The sequence below is a fragment of the Diceros bicornis genome, chromosome 2 (assembly GCF_020826845.1).
Source record: "Diceros bicornis minor isolate mBicDic1 chromosome 2, mDicBic1.mat.cur, whole genome shotgun sequence".
Classification (NCBI taxonomy): Eukaryota; Metazoa; Chordata; class Mammalia; order Perissodactyla; family Rhinocerotidae; genus Diceros; species Diceros bicornis.
In genome coordinates, this window is record NC_080741.1 from 44,006,010 (window position 1) to 44,023,415 (window position 17,406).

At 36.8% G+C, this 17,406-nt stretch overlaps 1 protein-coding gene across 5 annotated transcripts in view; it reads right to left on the minus strand.

Moving 5' to 3' along the window:
- ULK4 (unc-51 like kinase 4) overlaps positions 1-17,406 on the minus strand; it is a 530,581-nt gene that overhangs the window by 413,993 nt on the left and 99,182 nt on the right. For all 5 annotated transcript variants that reach the window (XM_058555650.1, XM_058555625.1, XM_058555632.1 and 2 more), the window contains exon 20: positions 12,692-12,853. In XM_058555650.1, coding sequence (XP_058411633.1) covers positions 12,692-12,853 — 162 coding nt within the window. The remainder of the gene's footprint in view (positions 1-12,691; positions 12,854-17,406) is intronic.

Here is a 17,406-nt window from a genome sequence, read left to right on the forward strand (position 1 = left end):
GTTTCCTTATTGATCTTCTGTTTGGATGATCTATCCATTGGCGTAAGTGGAGTGTTGAAGTCCCCTACTATTATTGTGTCACTGTCGACTTTTCCTTTTATGTCTGTTAATAATTGCTTTATATATTTAGGTGCTCCTATGATGAGTGCATAGATATTTATAAGTGTTACAAGTCTCCATAAATTTATGAAGATTGAAATAATACCAAGCATTTTTTCTGACCACAACAGTATGAAACTAGAAATCAACTATTGGAAGAAAATCAGAAAAGCCACAAATATATGGAGACTAAACAAAATGCTACTAAACAACGATTGGGTCAATGAAGAAATCAAAGGAAAAATCAAAAAACACCCGGAGGAAAATGAAAATGAAAATACGACATGGCAGAATTTATGGGACACAGCAAAAGCGGTTCTAAGAGGGAAGTTTATAGCAATACAGGCCTATCTCAACAAAGAAGAAAAATCTCAAATAAACAATCTAACAGTGCACCTAAAGAAACTGGAAAAAGAAGAACAAAGCCCAAAATCAGTAGAAGGAGGGAAATAAGAAAAATCAGAGCAGAAATAAATGAAATAGAGACTGAAAAAAATAGAAAAAAGATCAACGAAACCAAGAGCTGGTTCTTTGAAAAAATAAACAAAATGGACAAACATTTAGCTAGACTCACCAAGAAAAAAAGAGAGAAGGCTCAAATAAATAAAATCAGAAATGAAAGAGGAGAAATTGCAACAGAAACCTCAGAAATGCAAAAGATTATAAGAGAATACTATGAAAAGCTATATGCCAACAAATTGGATAATCTAGAAGAAATGGATAAATTCTTAGAATCATACAACCTTCCAAAACTGAATCAAGACGAAATAGAGAATTTGAATAGACAAATCACCAGTAAGGAGGTCAAAACAGTAATCAAACCTCCCAAAAAATAAAAGTCCAGGACCAGATGGCTTCCCTGGTGAAGTCCACCAAACAGTCAAAGAAGACTGTCCTTCTCAAATTCTGCCAAAAAATTGAAGAGGAGGGGAAGCTTCCTAACTCATTCTACGAAGCCAACATTACCCTGATACCAAAACCAGACAAGGACAACATAAAAAAAGAAAATTATAGGACAATATCACTAATGAACATCGATGCAAAAATCCTCAACAAAATACTGGCAAATCGGGGCTGGTCCAATGGCACAGTGGTTAAGTATACGCGCTCCACTTCAGCGGCCCGGGGTTCACAGGTTCCGATCCCAGGCACACACCAACACACCACTTGCCAAGCCATGCTGTGGCAGCGTCCCATATAGAGGAAGATGGGCATGGATGTTAGCCCAGGGCCAATCATCCTCAGCAAACAAGAGGAGGATTGGCATTGGATGTTAGCTCAGAGCCCGTCTTCTTCACAAAAAAAAAAAAAACTAGCAAATCGAATACAACAATACATTAAAAAGATCATACACCATGATCAAGTGGGATTTATTCCAGGGATGCAGAGATGATTCAACATCTGCAAAACAACGTGACACACCACATTAACAAAATGAAGAATAAAAATCACGTGATCATCTCAATAGATGCAGAGAAAGCATTTGACAAGATACAGCAACCATTTATGATAAAAACTCTAAATAAAATGGGTATAGAAGGAAAATAACTCAACATAATAAAGGCCATATATGACAAACCTACAGCTAATATCATTCTCAATGGTGAAAAGCTGAAAGCTATCCCCCTAGGACAGGAATCAGACAAAGATGGCCACTCTCACCACTCCTATTTAACACAGTATGGGAAGTCCTAGCCAGAGCAATCAGGCAAGAAAAAGAAATAAAAGGGATCCAAACTGGAAAGGAAAAAGTGAAACTGTCAGTCGCTATTTGCAAATGACATGATTTTATATATAGAAAACCCTAAAGAATCTACCAAAAAACTTTTAGAAATAATAAATGAATTTAAAGTTTAAAGAAATAATAAATAAATACTTTAAAGTAAAGCTGCAAGATAAAAAATCAACATACAAAAATCAGTTGCGTTTCTATACACTAACAATGAAGTAGCAGAAAGAGAAATCAAGAATACAATCCCATTTACAATTGCAACAAAAAGAATAAAATAAAACCAAAGAAGTGAAAGATCTGTACACTGAAAACTATAAAACATTGCTGAAAGAAATTGAAGAAGACACAAAGAAATGGAAAGATATTCTGTGCTCTTGGATTGGAAGAATTAACATAGTTAAGATGTCCTACTTCCTAAAGCAATCTATAGATTCAGTGCAATCCCTATCAAAGTCCCACAATATTTTTCAAAGAAATAGAACAAAGAATCCTAAAATTTACATGGAACAACAAAAGACCCCGAATAGCCAAAGGAATCCACAGATAAAAGAACAAAGCTAGGGGTATCACACTCCCTGATTTCAAAATACACTACAAAGCTATAGTAACCAAAACAGCATGGTACTGGCACAAAAACAGACACAGATCAATGGAACAGAATTGAGAGCTCAGAAACAAACCCACTTTTCGACAAGCGAGACAAGAACATACAATGGAGAAAGGAAAGTCTCTTCAATAAATGGTGTTGGAAAACTGGACAGCCACATGCAAAAAGATGAAAGTAGACCATTATCTTACACCATACACAAAAATTAACTCAAAATGGATTAAAGACTTGAATGTAAGACAGGAAACCATGAAACTTCTAGAAGAAAACATAGGCAGTATGCTCTTCAACATCAGTCTTAGCAACATATTTTCTTTTTTTTTTTTTTTTTGTGAGGAAGATCAGCCCTGAGCTAACATCCATGCCAATCCTTCTCTTTTTGCTGAGGAAGACCGGCCCTAAGCTAACATCTATTGCCAATCCTCCTCTTTTTTTTACCCCTTTTTTCTCCCCAAAGCCCCAGTAGATAGTTGTATGTCATAGCTGCACATCCTTCTAGTTGCTGTATGTGAGACGCCACCTCAGCATGGCCAGACAAGTGGTGGGTTGGTGCTCACCCAGATCCGAACCCGGGCCGCCAGTATTAACCTCTAAGCCACGGGGCCGGTGCCCTATATTTTCAAGTACCATGTCTGACGGGGCAAGGGAAACAATAGAAAAAATAAACAAATGGGACTACATCAAACTAAAAAGCTTCTGCACAGCAAAGGAAACCATCAAAAAAACAAAAAGACAACCTAACAATTGGGAGAAGATATTTGCAAACCATACATCTGATAAGGGGTTAATATCCAAAATACATAAAGAACTCATACATCTCAACAACACAAAAACTAACAATCTCATTAAAAAATGAGCAAAACATTTGAATAGGCATTTCTTCAAAGAAGATATACAGATGGCCAACAGGCACATGCAAAGATGTTCAACATCATTAACTATCAGGGAAACGAAAATCAAAACTACAATGAGACATCACCTCATTCCCGTCAGAATGGCTATAATTAACAAGAAAGGAAACTACAAGTGTTGGAGCGGATGTGGAGAGAAGGGAACTCTCATACACTGCTGGTGGGAGTGCAAACTGGTGCAGCCACTATGCAAAACAGTATGGAGATTCCTCAAAAAATTAGGAACAGAACTACCAGATGATGCACCCCTGTGTTCACTGCAACATTATTCACAACAGCCAGGACTTGGAAGCAACCTAAGTGCCCATCAAGGGACAAATGGATAAAGAAGATGTGGTATATATATACACAATGGAAAACTATCCAGCCATAAGAAACGATGAAATCCAGCCATTTGTGACAACATGGGTGGACACTGAGGGTATTATGCTAAGCGAAGTAAGTCAGAGGGAGAAGGTCAAATACCATATGATGTCACTCATAAACAGAAGATAAAAACAACAACAAACAATTACATAGAGACAGAGATTGGATTGGTGGTTACCAGAGGGGAAGGGGGGAGGGAGGAGAGCGAAAGGGATGATTAGGCACATGTGTGTGGTGACAGATTATAATTAGTCTTTGGGTGGTGAACACGATGTAATCTATGCAGAAATAGAAGTATAATAATGCACACCTGAAATTTATATAATGTTATAAACCAACGTTACTACAATAAAAACAGAAAAAAAAAGAAAAGAAATTTGGAGCAAATATGACCTAATGTTTCATTTGTTAAATCTGAAAAAAAAACAAAGAAAAACAAGTGCTGAAGGGTATAAAACTCAATCTTCCACCAAAATGAAATGTTTAAAGTAAATGTGTTTACTTTATGCTAAACCTTACTTTCAATCTTTATGAAAATGCTAATGTAACCTTATAACCAGAAAGGAAAAGGTAAATGCAACCAGGAACAATGAAAATCTAGAAGGACCCTCTCCAAATGCTATGCCCTGGGAGTGAGACTGAGAGGTGAGTCAGAGAGAGGGCAAGGAGGAGTCTTCAACTTTTTACGTCTGTGCTGTTCAAGGTTTTCAAATAAATGCATATTATTTTGTAACAATTTGTTAAACTACATTCCAATACCATGACTATATTAGACATTTTTTTAATTATATGAAAATAAACATTTACAGAAAAGTTCTCTTTATTAATAAAGTATATATTTACTACTATTCCTGAAGTTGCTGAGTAAACAAATATACTGAAACATGGGCACATGCAAAGCACTATATATACACTGTTCCCTAAAACCAAAAAGCGTCCCTTTCTTCATGGAACTGATTATTATATAGGATACTTATTAAAAGTCCTGTCTTAATAATCACTGACAAATGAAAACAAGATCTCAAAGAGATATCTGCACTCCCACGTTTACTGCAGCTTTATTCACAGTAGCCAAGATACGGAAATAACTTAAGCATCCATCAACAGATGAATGGATAAAGAAGATGTGTTGTATATATACACTGGAATGTTATTCACAGCCATGAGAAAGAAGGAAATCCTGCCATTTGAGACAACATGGATGGACCTCGAGGGATTATGCTAAGTGAAATAAGCCAGACAGAGAAAGACAAATACTATATGATCTCACTTATATGCGGAATCTAAAAAAAAAAACCAAATTCATAAAAAAAGAGATCAGATTTACGGTAGTTAGAGGAAGGGGGTAGGAGTAATGGGGAGATGTTGGTTAAAGAGTATAAACTTCCAGTTTAAGTTTACGTTCTGGGAATCTAATGTACAGCATGGTGATTATAGTTACTAATATTGTAGTATATACTTGAAAGTTGCTAAGAGAATAGATCTTAAATGTTCTCACCACAAAAAAGAAATGGTAGTTATGTGATGCGATGGAGATGTTAGCTAATGCTACAGTGGCAATAATTCTGCAATATACAAGTGTATCAAATCAACATGTTGTAGACCTTAAACTTACACAATGTGACATGTCAATTATACCAGAATAAAGCTGGAAAAAATAATAACAGTCATTGACTCCACTTCAAACATATACAGGGATTTGTATTCATTTACAGATAGCCATACCAGAATAAAGTTCCACGATATATTTAAACTCTACTTGGACACCTTTCAAGTGACATTTCAGTCTCTCCTCTTTCTTCCAAGGGAGTTATAGATGGGTAAGTTACACATAACGGTTTAGAAACTATGAAAGTAGGATTCTTCAAGTCTAAAATCCAAATTGTGTAAGTTTTAGTAAAAATAGGAATATGAAAAATGAATTCACTAAAAACAAAGCTGGTTTGGAAAGTCTAAGTTTTAAAAATTCATTTGCAATGAGTCTAAGTTTTAAAAATTCATTTGCAATGAATCTAAGAAAATTGCTGTTTATGAAACCAAAACAGAACAGAATTGTTTCATTATTTTATTTTTTAATCCCAGGGTTAAAAGATAGACCATTTTTTTGTGTGTGTGAGGAAGACTGGCCCTGAGCTAACATCTGCCAATCCTCCTCTTTTTGCTGAGGAAGACTGGCCCTGGGCTAACATCCACGCCCATCTTCCTCCACTTTATATGGGACGCCGTCACAGCATGGCTTGACAAGTGGTGCATCGGTGCACGCCCGGGTTCCAAACCGGCAAACCCCGGGCCGCCACAGCGGAGCACACGCACTTAACCGCTTGCACCACCGGGCCAGCCCCCCCCTTTTTTTTGTGAGGAAGATCGGCCCTGAGCTAACATCTGCCAATCCTCCTCTTTTTTTTTGCTGAGGAAGACTGGCCCTGGGCTAACATCCATGCCCATCTTCCTCAACTTTACATGGGACGCCGCCACAGCATGGCTTGCCAAGCAGTGCGTCGGTGCGCGACTGGGATCCGAACCGGCGAACCCCGGGCTGCCGCAGCAGAGCGCACACACTTAACCGCTTGCGCCACCAGGCCGGCCCAAGATAGACCATTTTAAATAGAGTCCCTAAAGATCATGCCACAATTTTCAAGCAAATTAAGGGTTCTCCCACTGTGAGTTCAACATAGAGAAATAGTAAGTCTCATCAGAAAAATTGGCCGTCGATATAAAATCCCAACCAATCATACTGGGGACATTTTGTAATAAAAGATGTGTCCAGACTACTTCTGGACAAATTCGTATTCAAAGCAATACGAGGGCAACTAGAATTTCTCATCTTCAGAATGCTGCTCAGAAACCTAACGGACTTTCCACTTAGAAAAGTTCATGCAGAAAATAACCTTTAACTGGTCACTTCTGGGTATCAAACACAGTTGAGAGCTTCACGGAGGCTTAACAGCACATTAGTGCTTGTATTTTCTGAATCAAAAAAACCAAATCTCAAGTCTGATCTTCCATGACTTGGTTTTAAAATACTTACTTATTAAAATAGAGTTTGCAAGCCAGCCCTGATGGCCTAGTGGTTAAGTTTGGCACGCTCCACCTCGGCAGCCCAGGTTCAGTTCCCAAGCACAGAACCACACCACTTGTCTGTCAGTACCATGCTGTGGTGGCGGCTCACATAGAAGAACTCGAAGGAGTTACAACTAGAATATACAACTATGTACTGGGGCTTTGGGGAGAAAAAAAAAAGAGAGGAAGATTGGCAACAGATGTTAGCTCAGGGCGACTCTTTCCCAGCAAAAACAATAAAATAAAACAGAGTCTGAGACTACATTTTAAAACTGGAAAGAACAGTTCCAGTTCAAAATTCGCTTCAAAATTTGCTTCAAAAAGAACATTGTGGGAGTATTTCTCTACTGGCTAGATGGATGCTGCCCAATTCATGAATCATTTAATAAAGCCAATTAGATCTTCAAATTAAAAAGAAAAAAGAACATTGTCTTATCTCCAGAATTTCTGACAGTTTATTTAATAAAAGCCATTTCTAAGAAATAGACTAATTCGGAAGTGAAGGCTGCATATCTACTAGAAACATGAACAGAATCACCACGAAATAAGAAATTTAAGAACCATGTCTTTTTTGTCTTTTCAATGATTTTTTTGATGTCATATCAAAATAACCTTGAGAGCTTTTTCAAACTACACACACTCTCATCTGACTCCTGAGAGATTTTAAGATACCTAAGAATAGGGTCCAGGAATGGAAGAAGTAGTCAATGTTGCTTGAAAAGCTCCCCATCAACTCCAGTGAGAACCACTACCCTGCAAAATTCCTCACATTTTACACCCCTCATCTCAGCACTTCAGTAATTATGATTTCCCCAGTTATCTCCCTCATAGGAGCCATTTCACTCAATCTAATTCTACAGATTTCTCAGGTTCTCACTACAGTTCACAGAGATTCCCTGTAATCCTAATAATTCTAGGAATCTGTTTTATCCATTCAATACATTTCCCAAGTCAGGTCCACTCTCTCCAACTACCAATCCCTAAGCAACGGATGCCGCTCCTAAGTAGAAAGGAGAAATGAGCCATCTTTCACTTCAAGCCACTCCAGTGTTTTCCAAGAGCTCCAAGGTCTAGAGCAGTGGTTCTCAAACTTCAGTAGGCATTAGAATCACCTGGAGGCTTATTAAAATGCAGATTACCGGGCCTGACCCCCAGAGATTCTGATTCACCAGGTATTTCTAACAAGTCCCCAGATGATGTTATGCTGCAGGTCTGGGGACCACACTGGTATAGGGGAATCTATGGGGCCAACAGATGACTAGGAGAAATGGGTCAGAAAATCAGTGACGGGGGCAGCAGACACAGACTGTTACAAGTGGAACAAGGAGCAGGTTGGTGCCTCAGAAATAATACCACCATCCTCTAGCCAGTGCTCATTCATTCATTTGGTCAATGGGTAATTACCCAGCATCTGCCATGTGTGCTCAGGAAGGGAACAAGAGGAACAGGGCTCTTATCTTCCTGGAATTGACACTCTAGTGGGAAAAACTGTGCAGATATAAATTACACAAATGCAGCTGTGTCCACTGCTATGAGAGAAAATACAAAGAGATATGAGGGGCCAGGGATGTCCTAACACAGGAGGTGACATTTAAGCTGAGACCTGAAAGATGAGGACTCAGCATGTGAAAAGCCAGCAGAGAGCATCCCAGGCACAGGGAACAGCAAGGAGAAATGTCCTGAGGCAGAAAAGAGCTTGGAAATTCTAGAAAACGTCAGAACATAAGTGTGGTTGAAGCACAGTGAGTGACGGAATGAGCATTATGAGACACGACAAAAGATGTAGGCAGGGGACAAATCACCCAAGATCTTGAAGGTCATGTTAAGAATTCTGATCTTTATCACCAAACAGGTACATTAACCTCCAGGGCACGTTCCTGAGAGGTAAACATGGAAAAAGCGATAAGGAAATTCAGCTCTGTAAGCCATGCTGGAAAGGAAGCAATTGTCATCCCTGCTGGGAATCTGTGTTTAGTGTCCTCAGAATGCATATTTTCAGCTTCTGTAACCTCAATAAATCCTCACATATGTCTGCTTACAGGGCAGGTGCAATTTTCTTAAGATTATGATGCTAGAATAACTTTGTTTTAGGATTCCCAAACAATGATCTCCTACTATACTCCCCTTTTTACTATTAGCAGGAACTTTGTGGCCTATTTTTCCTCGTCTCTCCAATAAAGAGGGAAGTTTTATTAACCTCTTGCACTCTACTCATGATGTGGAAAAGGAGGCTCCTTCCCAAACTTTGCAGGAAAAGTCCTAACTTGCAATCAAAAGACCTGGCTTCAAACTGATAGATGAACAAAACACTGTCCTGGTTTTCAGGAGTTTACAATCTATAAGGAATTATAATAAAATAAGCTAACAACTAATTTACTATACAAAACGTGCTAACTTCTTTAAACACTAAATATTTTCCTAAAACTAAAAGCACTCGCCAATTCTTAACTTCCACCTAGTACTTTGCATGAAGTACTATCAATCCTTTAAAAACAAACGGAAAGCTGTTGAAAAGTTTCAGCAGTGAAGAGAGAGGAGGAGATGTGATTTTATGATATTGAAATTCACTCTGTGTGGAGAATAGTTAACAGAGCATCAAAGTGGCCGTGGGAAGACCAGTTAGGAGATCCATCCAGTGGTCCAGATGAGAGAGAGTGGTGGCCTGGATTATGGGGGTAGCAACACAGCTGCAGAGAGAGGTAGACAGATCTCAGGGATACCTATGAATTAGAATCACAGGACAGGTTAACTAGCTGGATGTAAACAGTGAAGTGCAAGGAGTTAAGGGAAGAGAAAGTATCAAAAATGACACCTAACCCTTCGTTTTCGTTACTTCATCTTCCCTTACCTTCCCCTCCCAAGGTCAGTATGTCAGAGTCTGAGGAAAGGAGGCAGCAAGGGGAAAGGAAGTGCAGGCCACAAGGAAGCAGAGTAGTAGTGGCAAGGGAGATGGAGGATGACACAGAGGAGGTGGCCAGAGTGGATGAAGTCTGTTACACTGAATAAATAAACTGATTGAACGGATCAGTAAATATGTTAAGAATAATGGAAACCAGATTTCTCTCTGTCTGGGAAGGGATTTACAAACATGGAAAGCAGGAAGGCTAGAAAGAATCCTAAGGTATTGGATTAAAACTGGAAGTATCAATTTGAATGCAGGAGTTTTGTTCCAAATACGTACCATGACATATGTAAGAACAATTATAAATGTATATGTATGTATGGGTACATATTTTTTTTCTAGCTCTGAATATTAAGAAGGCTTAGAAACAATGATACCCCATAGCAATAAGCACAAAGAGCACCCAGATCTTGTTTTCTAAATATCAAAAGTTCCTCAGAGAAATAACTGATTCCAGGGCTGGCAGAGAGAAAGTATGAAATTAGCCCAGAACATTGTGGGGTGTCAGAAAGTAAGACATGCTCAATGATAGAAACAGGTCAACAGAACACAGAAGCCAGCTTGAAGGGATCACACTGGCTATATCTAGGATGACTTGAGCATCCAAACAATAAATAGTAGTAGTAGTACTAGTATCACATTACAATCCACTGAATAAAATAGATATCCATGACCATAATGATATAAATAAATACATATGTGTGGGAGAAAGGAAAGAACTTTCTTATAATAGAATTCCAAGCAATACCAAAGGTCTGTCTTTGCACAGCTCATGAGCTGTACAGTAAGAATGGTATTTACATTTCTAAATGGTTGTAAAAAACAAACAAAAAGAATATACAATAGAGACTGTATGTGGCCTACAAAGCCAAAGATATTTATTATCTGGCCCTTTATAGGAAATATTTGCCAACCTCTGATATAAAAGGAACGCTACCAAGAGATGATCATCATATGGCAACCATCACAGAAGCGTCTGGTACAGGTAGGAGTCCTCAATGGTGCCAAGGAGGTTTCATGAGGAAGCACCAGATAGACCCAGGTTGAGACTCACTCTACAAAATAAAAACTCTGTAGTCTTTAAAATTGTAAATGACATGAAATACACAGAAAGACTGAGGAACTGTTTCATACTGGAGGAGACTAAAGACATATGAAAACAATATATAAGACATGATACTGAACAGGATCCTGACAAAAAGAAAAAAAAGAGACATTTTGGGGACAACTGGCAAAATTTCAGTGAAAAATTAATCATTTAGATGAATGCTAAGCACAAAATATAAGAGGCCCAAGATGAAAGAGTGAAGCTTAATGTGTCAGATGAAGAAAGGGCTAGAAGGTACGAGACTTTGACGGGAACAACTGGAAAAAACTTTGTCAAGGAAAGAAACCATACGGAGTATAAAGATGAAAATGATAACATAAACCCAATTAAAGCAAGACGGATTTTTTTAAAGGCCCAGGATTAAAACAGACGCCTTCAGATATGATTCAAAGATGCCTCAAGAAAGTTCATGGGTATACTTTGTAACATTTTCTGATGGTTTCTCTGTAATGACTAATACCATAATGAGGGTTTTTTTGTGATTTTGAAATCATGTGGTTCCTGAAGCAGATGTGTGTGTGTGTGTGTGTGTGAGATGGATCCTTTGCTTAATGATATTCAGTGAGCAGGACTGTTAGCCCTGATCTTCAAAATTACATAGGTAAATATTAGAATTGAAAAATATCCAAAAATATCCACAGGATTTAGCAACAGGAAGGTCATTAAAGATCTTAGCAAGATCAGCTTCAGTGGCATTTTTAGGACAGATACCAGATGGGTTGAAGAGGAAAACAGGCCAGAAAGGAACGATAGCTGGTGGCAATAACTCTTCAAAGAAGTAATGCTGTGAAAGGGGATGTGCGGCCTAGAGACCTTTTAATACGTTTGTATGTATGTGTGTTTTTTTTTAATGGGGCAGAGTAAAGAATACCTGAATGCTGATTAGAAGGATCTAGTAGACAAGGAGAGGTTAAAGATTTAGGAAAGAGTAAAAATAACCATTTGAGTGAGGTCCCAAGAAGGGAACAGGAAAAAGATCTAGAGAAACATGGATAGGCTTGTCTCTGACAGGAGAAGGGACAGTTCATGAATTATAACAAGAGGAAAAGAACTGAGAGAGGATAGGTGTGGATGTAAATACAACTGCAGATATGGCAGACTTAAGTTGGGATAATTCCCATTGGATGTCTTCACTTTTCTCTGGGAAGTAGGGGGGAAAGTCATTTACTGAGGATGCAGAGGAAAATGTGGGATTGCAGGTTTAAGGAAAGAAGACAAGTTATGAAACCGCCACAGTGGGAAATGCAAGAATGAGCAGACAAGAGAAACACAGTGAGGCTGCCACATAACGTTGAGAGTACGATGACGTTGGTGATCAAAAAGAGTATTTAAATAAATCATATGAGAAAGGGTTGTATTTGTTCAACAGACTATTAAATTGATACAATCATGTTAACACATCTTCACATATAATTATCCTTTACACTAAGTCATTATAACCATGTGAGCAAAGCAGCAGACAATTGATCAAATACAAAACCTGCAAAACCACAGATGGCTGAACATTAAGATGAATTCATTTGAACCACATGATAAACCCATTTAACATAAAATCTGAAAGAGGGAGCTAACAGGAAAAGTCAGGGAACACTAAAAGTAAAACAACCCAAATCCTGTATCCTATTCACTGCCAGTTTTCCACTATTACCTCCAAATAGTTTTTGAAACTATAATGTCATGGTCCCACAAAGTCCTACTGGAATTTCCTGAAAGTCCCAAGGTTTTCCAGCCGCAGTTTTAAAAATTCTGCTTTAGGAGAAAATCAAGTTGTTGTTCTCACCAACTATTACTTTGAGATTTCTGTTTCCTACCTATCCAATTAAATTGACTCTATTTCTAACACAGTTCTTCAAACTTGGTATTTAAATACACCCAGATATATCCCCCAAAAGATGCTCCATCTTACCGATATTGCTGTTATCCTAAGAGAATCAACAGTGGAATGTTTGAATAGGTACCATAAAACAGGTCCAATTTCTCCTGTAATAAAGCCCTGGGCCTGAGCAGAAAAGGTAGTGCAGACGTTTTCAATAATCTTTGCTGCCATGTGATTCACAACACGTTCTTCCTAGAGAATGAGAGAGAGCAGAGAACAAGAAGATTAAAGGGTGTTATTTAGTATGAGAAATATATACATGTAATTTATTCATAACAATTGCCAGTAAAGGCTTGATACCAAGAGTGTATCATCTGACCGTGGATGTGTTAGGCATTTTAGGAGGTTTGATCATTCTTTCAGGCTATTATGAAACTATTACAAATAATCATGTGGTATAACAGTTTTAATATGTTTTAATAAAAATAAAAAGGCTGAAATAATATGGAAAATACACAATATAAGCATACCATAAAAACTGGAAGATAATTTTAAAATCATAAGGAGCAGGCAGAACAATCCTCAGAAATCACTCAGAGATGGGAATAATTAGTGTAAGAATCAGCCAAAAACCACCTAAATATAGAGCATCAAAGAAAGTCCCAAGAAAGGTATTGCCTCAGTGGTGGGATCAAATTAACCCTAAAGGCTATTCTGGATTATCCTAATAATGCTTAAGAGCTATCCTCAAAAAGGATCAAACTATTTCCAGGTAACTTAAATGAGTCTAAGAAAAAGCATCAAAGTTCTTAAAAGAATACAAAAACTCCAGCACCCAACAATATAAAAATCACAATGTCTGACATCCAATTAAATATTATCATACATGCAAAGAAGCAGGAAAATATGACTCATAAGAAGAAGAATATTCAATCAATAGAAATGACACAGATGATAGAATTAGAAGAAACATATGTTAAAATGGCTATTAAAAATATAGTCCATATATTCAAGAAGAGGAAAGCATAAGCATAAGGTGAAAAACAGAAGATATAAAATTGACCCAAATGAAAATGCTAGAGATTACAATGTCTTATATGAAAAACACATTAAATTGGATTAACAGATTAGACTCAGCAGATTAAATGATTAGTGAACTTGAAGACTTAGCAATTAGCAATAAAAACTATCCAAAATAAACACAGAAAGAAATAAGGTTGAAAAAAAAAAATGGAACAGAGCATCAGTGAATTCTGGGACAATTTCAAATGACCCAATGTATATGCAATGAGAATCCCAAAAGGGGGTATGGAGAGAAGGAGGGGGCAAAAAAAAATACTTGTTTGAAGAAATACTGGCTGAAAAATCTTCAAATTCATGAAAACTAATAACTCTAGATCTAAGAAATTCAATGAATACAAGCAGAAAAAACAACAATCACACCAAGGCACATCATAATCAAATTGCTAAAAACCAGTAATAAAGAGAAACCTTTAAAAGCAGCTAGAGTAAAAAAGACACATTATGTAAACAGAAACAAAGATAAGGAAGACAGGAGGTTTCTCATCAGAAACAATGCACACCAGAAGACAGTGGAGCAGAATCTTTAAAGTACTAAAAGAAAAAGAAAAAAAGATAACTGACGACCTACAAATCTATACCCAACAATAACACCTTTCAAAAACAAAGGAAAATGTAAGGGAAATAGAGAGAGGTTTATAAAAGGGTAAAAATTTTCAACTATAAAATGAATAAGGTCTGAGGATCTAACGTAAAACATTGTGACTATAGTTGATAACACTGTATTGTATAATTGAAATTTGCTAAAAGAATAGAATTTAAGTGTTCTCACCCAAAAAAGGGGAGGACACACATGTGAGGTGATTGATGCGTTAATTAACTCAAGGGAGGAATCTTTTCACAATGTGAACATATATCAAATCATCAGTTTGTACACTTTAAATACCTTACAATTTTGTCAATTATACCTCAATAAAGCTGAAAAACAAAACAAAAAAACATACACAGAATTAAAATGTACAACAACAAGAGAAAAGCTAGAAAGGGAATATAAGATGCATTCGGGTGTAAGGTTATATAGAATTCTTATATAGTACATATAAATTTGTATATCATTATATACTGTTAAGTTCTGGTGTAAGATTCTTATATAAATTTCCTATATATTAATCTATATATCATTACTTGAAGGTCAACTGTGATAAGCTGGAGATATATACAGTTGCCCCTCAGTATCCATGGGAGATTGGTTCCAGGACCCCTTGCAGATCCCAAAATCTATGTATGCTCAAGTCTCTTATATAAAATGGCATATAACCTACACACATTTAAATCACCTCTAGATTACTTATAATACCTAATACAATGTAAATGTTATGTAAATAATTGTTATACTATATTGTTTAGGGAATAATAACAAGAAAAATGTCTGTACATGTTCAGTACAGATGCAACCATAATAGGCCTTTCGATCATGGCTGGTTGAGTATGTGGATGTGGAACCCACAGCTACAAAGGGCCAACAGTATTGTAAAAAAAAAACAGTATAATATGCCAATAAAAGAGAGAAAATGGAATCATTAAAAAGTCTATTAATCCAAAAGAAGGCAGGAAAAGAGAATAGGAAAGAAAAAACAGATGGACAAATAGAACACATATTGCAAGACGGCAGATTTAAAATCAACTATTTCAACAATCACACTAAATACAATATCTAAACACATTAATTAAAAGGCAGAGAGTCTCAAGTTAGATTTTTTTAAACAGCAAGACCTACATATAGGCTGCCTCCTAGAAACCCTCATAAATTCACAGATAGGTTAAAAGTAAAAGAATGAACAAAGATATACCATGCTAACATGAATCAAAAGAAAACTACAGTGGCTATATTATTTCAGAAAAGTAGATTTCAGAGCAAAGAATACCTCCAGGGATAATGGTCATTTCACAATGACAAAAGAGTCATTCAACAAGACGATATAACAATCCTAAATATTTATGCCCTAATAACAAAACTTCAAAATACCTGAAGCAAAAATTGATAAAATTGACAGAATAAATAGACAAACCTACAATTTTAGTTGTGGAATTCAACACCCTTTCTCAATAACTGACAGAACAAGTGGCCAGAAAGTCAGTAGGATAACACTATCGACCAACCCGACATTTTAACACTCCACTCAACAATAGTAGAATATATATTCTTTTCAAGACCACATGAAATGTTACCATGTTAGACATGGTATATTCAGGACCATAAAACACATCTCAGTAAACTCTATACTCACAAATTAATTTTAGATGAATCACAGACTTAAATGCAAAAGCTAGAACCCAAAAGCTTCTAGAAGAGATCATAAGAATATCTTTGCTATTATGAGTTAGGCAAAGCTTTCTTAGGGAATAAAAGGCACTAAGCCTAGGGGCTGGCCTGGTGGCGCAAGCGGTTAAGTGCACGCACTCCACTGCAGCGGCCCAGGGTTCGCTGGTTCGGATCCCGGGCGCACATCGACGCACCGCTTGTCAAGCCATGCTGTGGCAGCATCCCATATAAAGTAGAGGAAGATGGGCATGGATGTTAGCCTAGGGCCAGTCTTCCTCAGCAAAAAAAGAGGAAGATTGGCAGATGTTAGCTCAGGGCCAATCTTACTCACAAAAAAAAAAAAAAAAGGCACTAAGCCTAAAATTAAAAAATTGTTAAATTACACATGCCAGAGAGAACAGTTTGGTGGTTACCAGGGAGAAGGGGGTTGGAGGTGGGCACAAAGGGTAAAGGGACGCACTTATACAGTGACTGACAAACAATAACGTACAACTAAAATTTCACAATGTTATATACTATTATGACACCAATAAAAAAAGAAAAATTAAAAAAATTGTTAAACTTCATCAAACTTATAAATATTTGCTCATAACGACACCATTAAGCCTCACAGTGTCTTAAACTGGAAGAAAATATTTGCAATATATCCACACTAAATATCAGAGCATTTATATAAGTTATATGTCAAATAAAATATAGAAATATACATTAAAGAATTATATGTACAATATAATCCTGTATTTGTTTAACAAGAAAATATACATATGTAAATACATAATTAAAGAAAGGGCATACAAAGTTATAACATTCTGTTAATAGTGATTACAACAGATGTAGGTTGTGGGGGGGGTCCACTAATTCTACTTTAGACATTTTTACAGTTTTACAGTATGCATGTATTACTTTTCAACCCAAATTTATGTATTTTTCATGAAAAAATGTAAAAAAACAATGAGAAGACATTGGGCTATATCTACGTTCACTCTACTAGCTATACATCTTGGGGCATTTTCATTTCTGTGCCTTAGCTTCATCATCTATAAAATGGAGATAATAAAACCCAAAGCAGTTTGGAAATTAAATGAGATAACATACAGGAACACTTAATCTAGGTCATAAAAAGCAGTAAATTCTCAATATGTTAGCTTTTCTTCCTATTATTATTAATATCATATAGTATGAATTGTAAGTTGCTAGAAAAGAAACTTTAAAGATACTTGAACTTCTTCAGACTTCGGCACATTTCATTTCTCTGAATGAGTATTAGAGAGAATGCTTCCCCCACATTCCTGATGTTTCCTTCCATGTAGCTAGAATAAATTACTGTAACACTTTTAGCCTCTCACTGTTCCTTTATTCACTCTACCCAAAAGGAAATAAAATGCTTCACCCAGTTGGCAAATTTGAAAAGAATAAACTGGGCACGTCTAAGTGCTCACCTCAACTCCTCCCCCTTTACCTT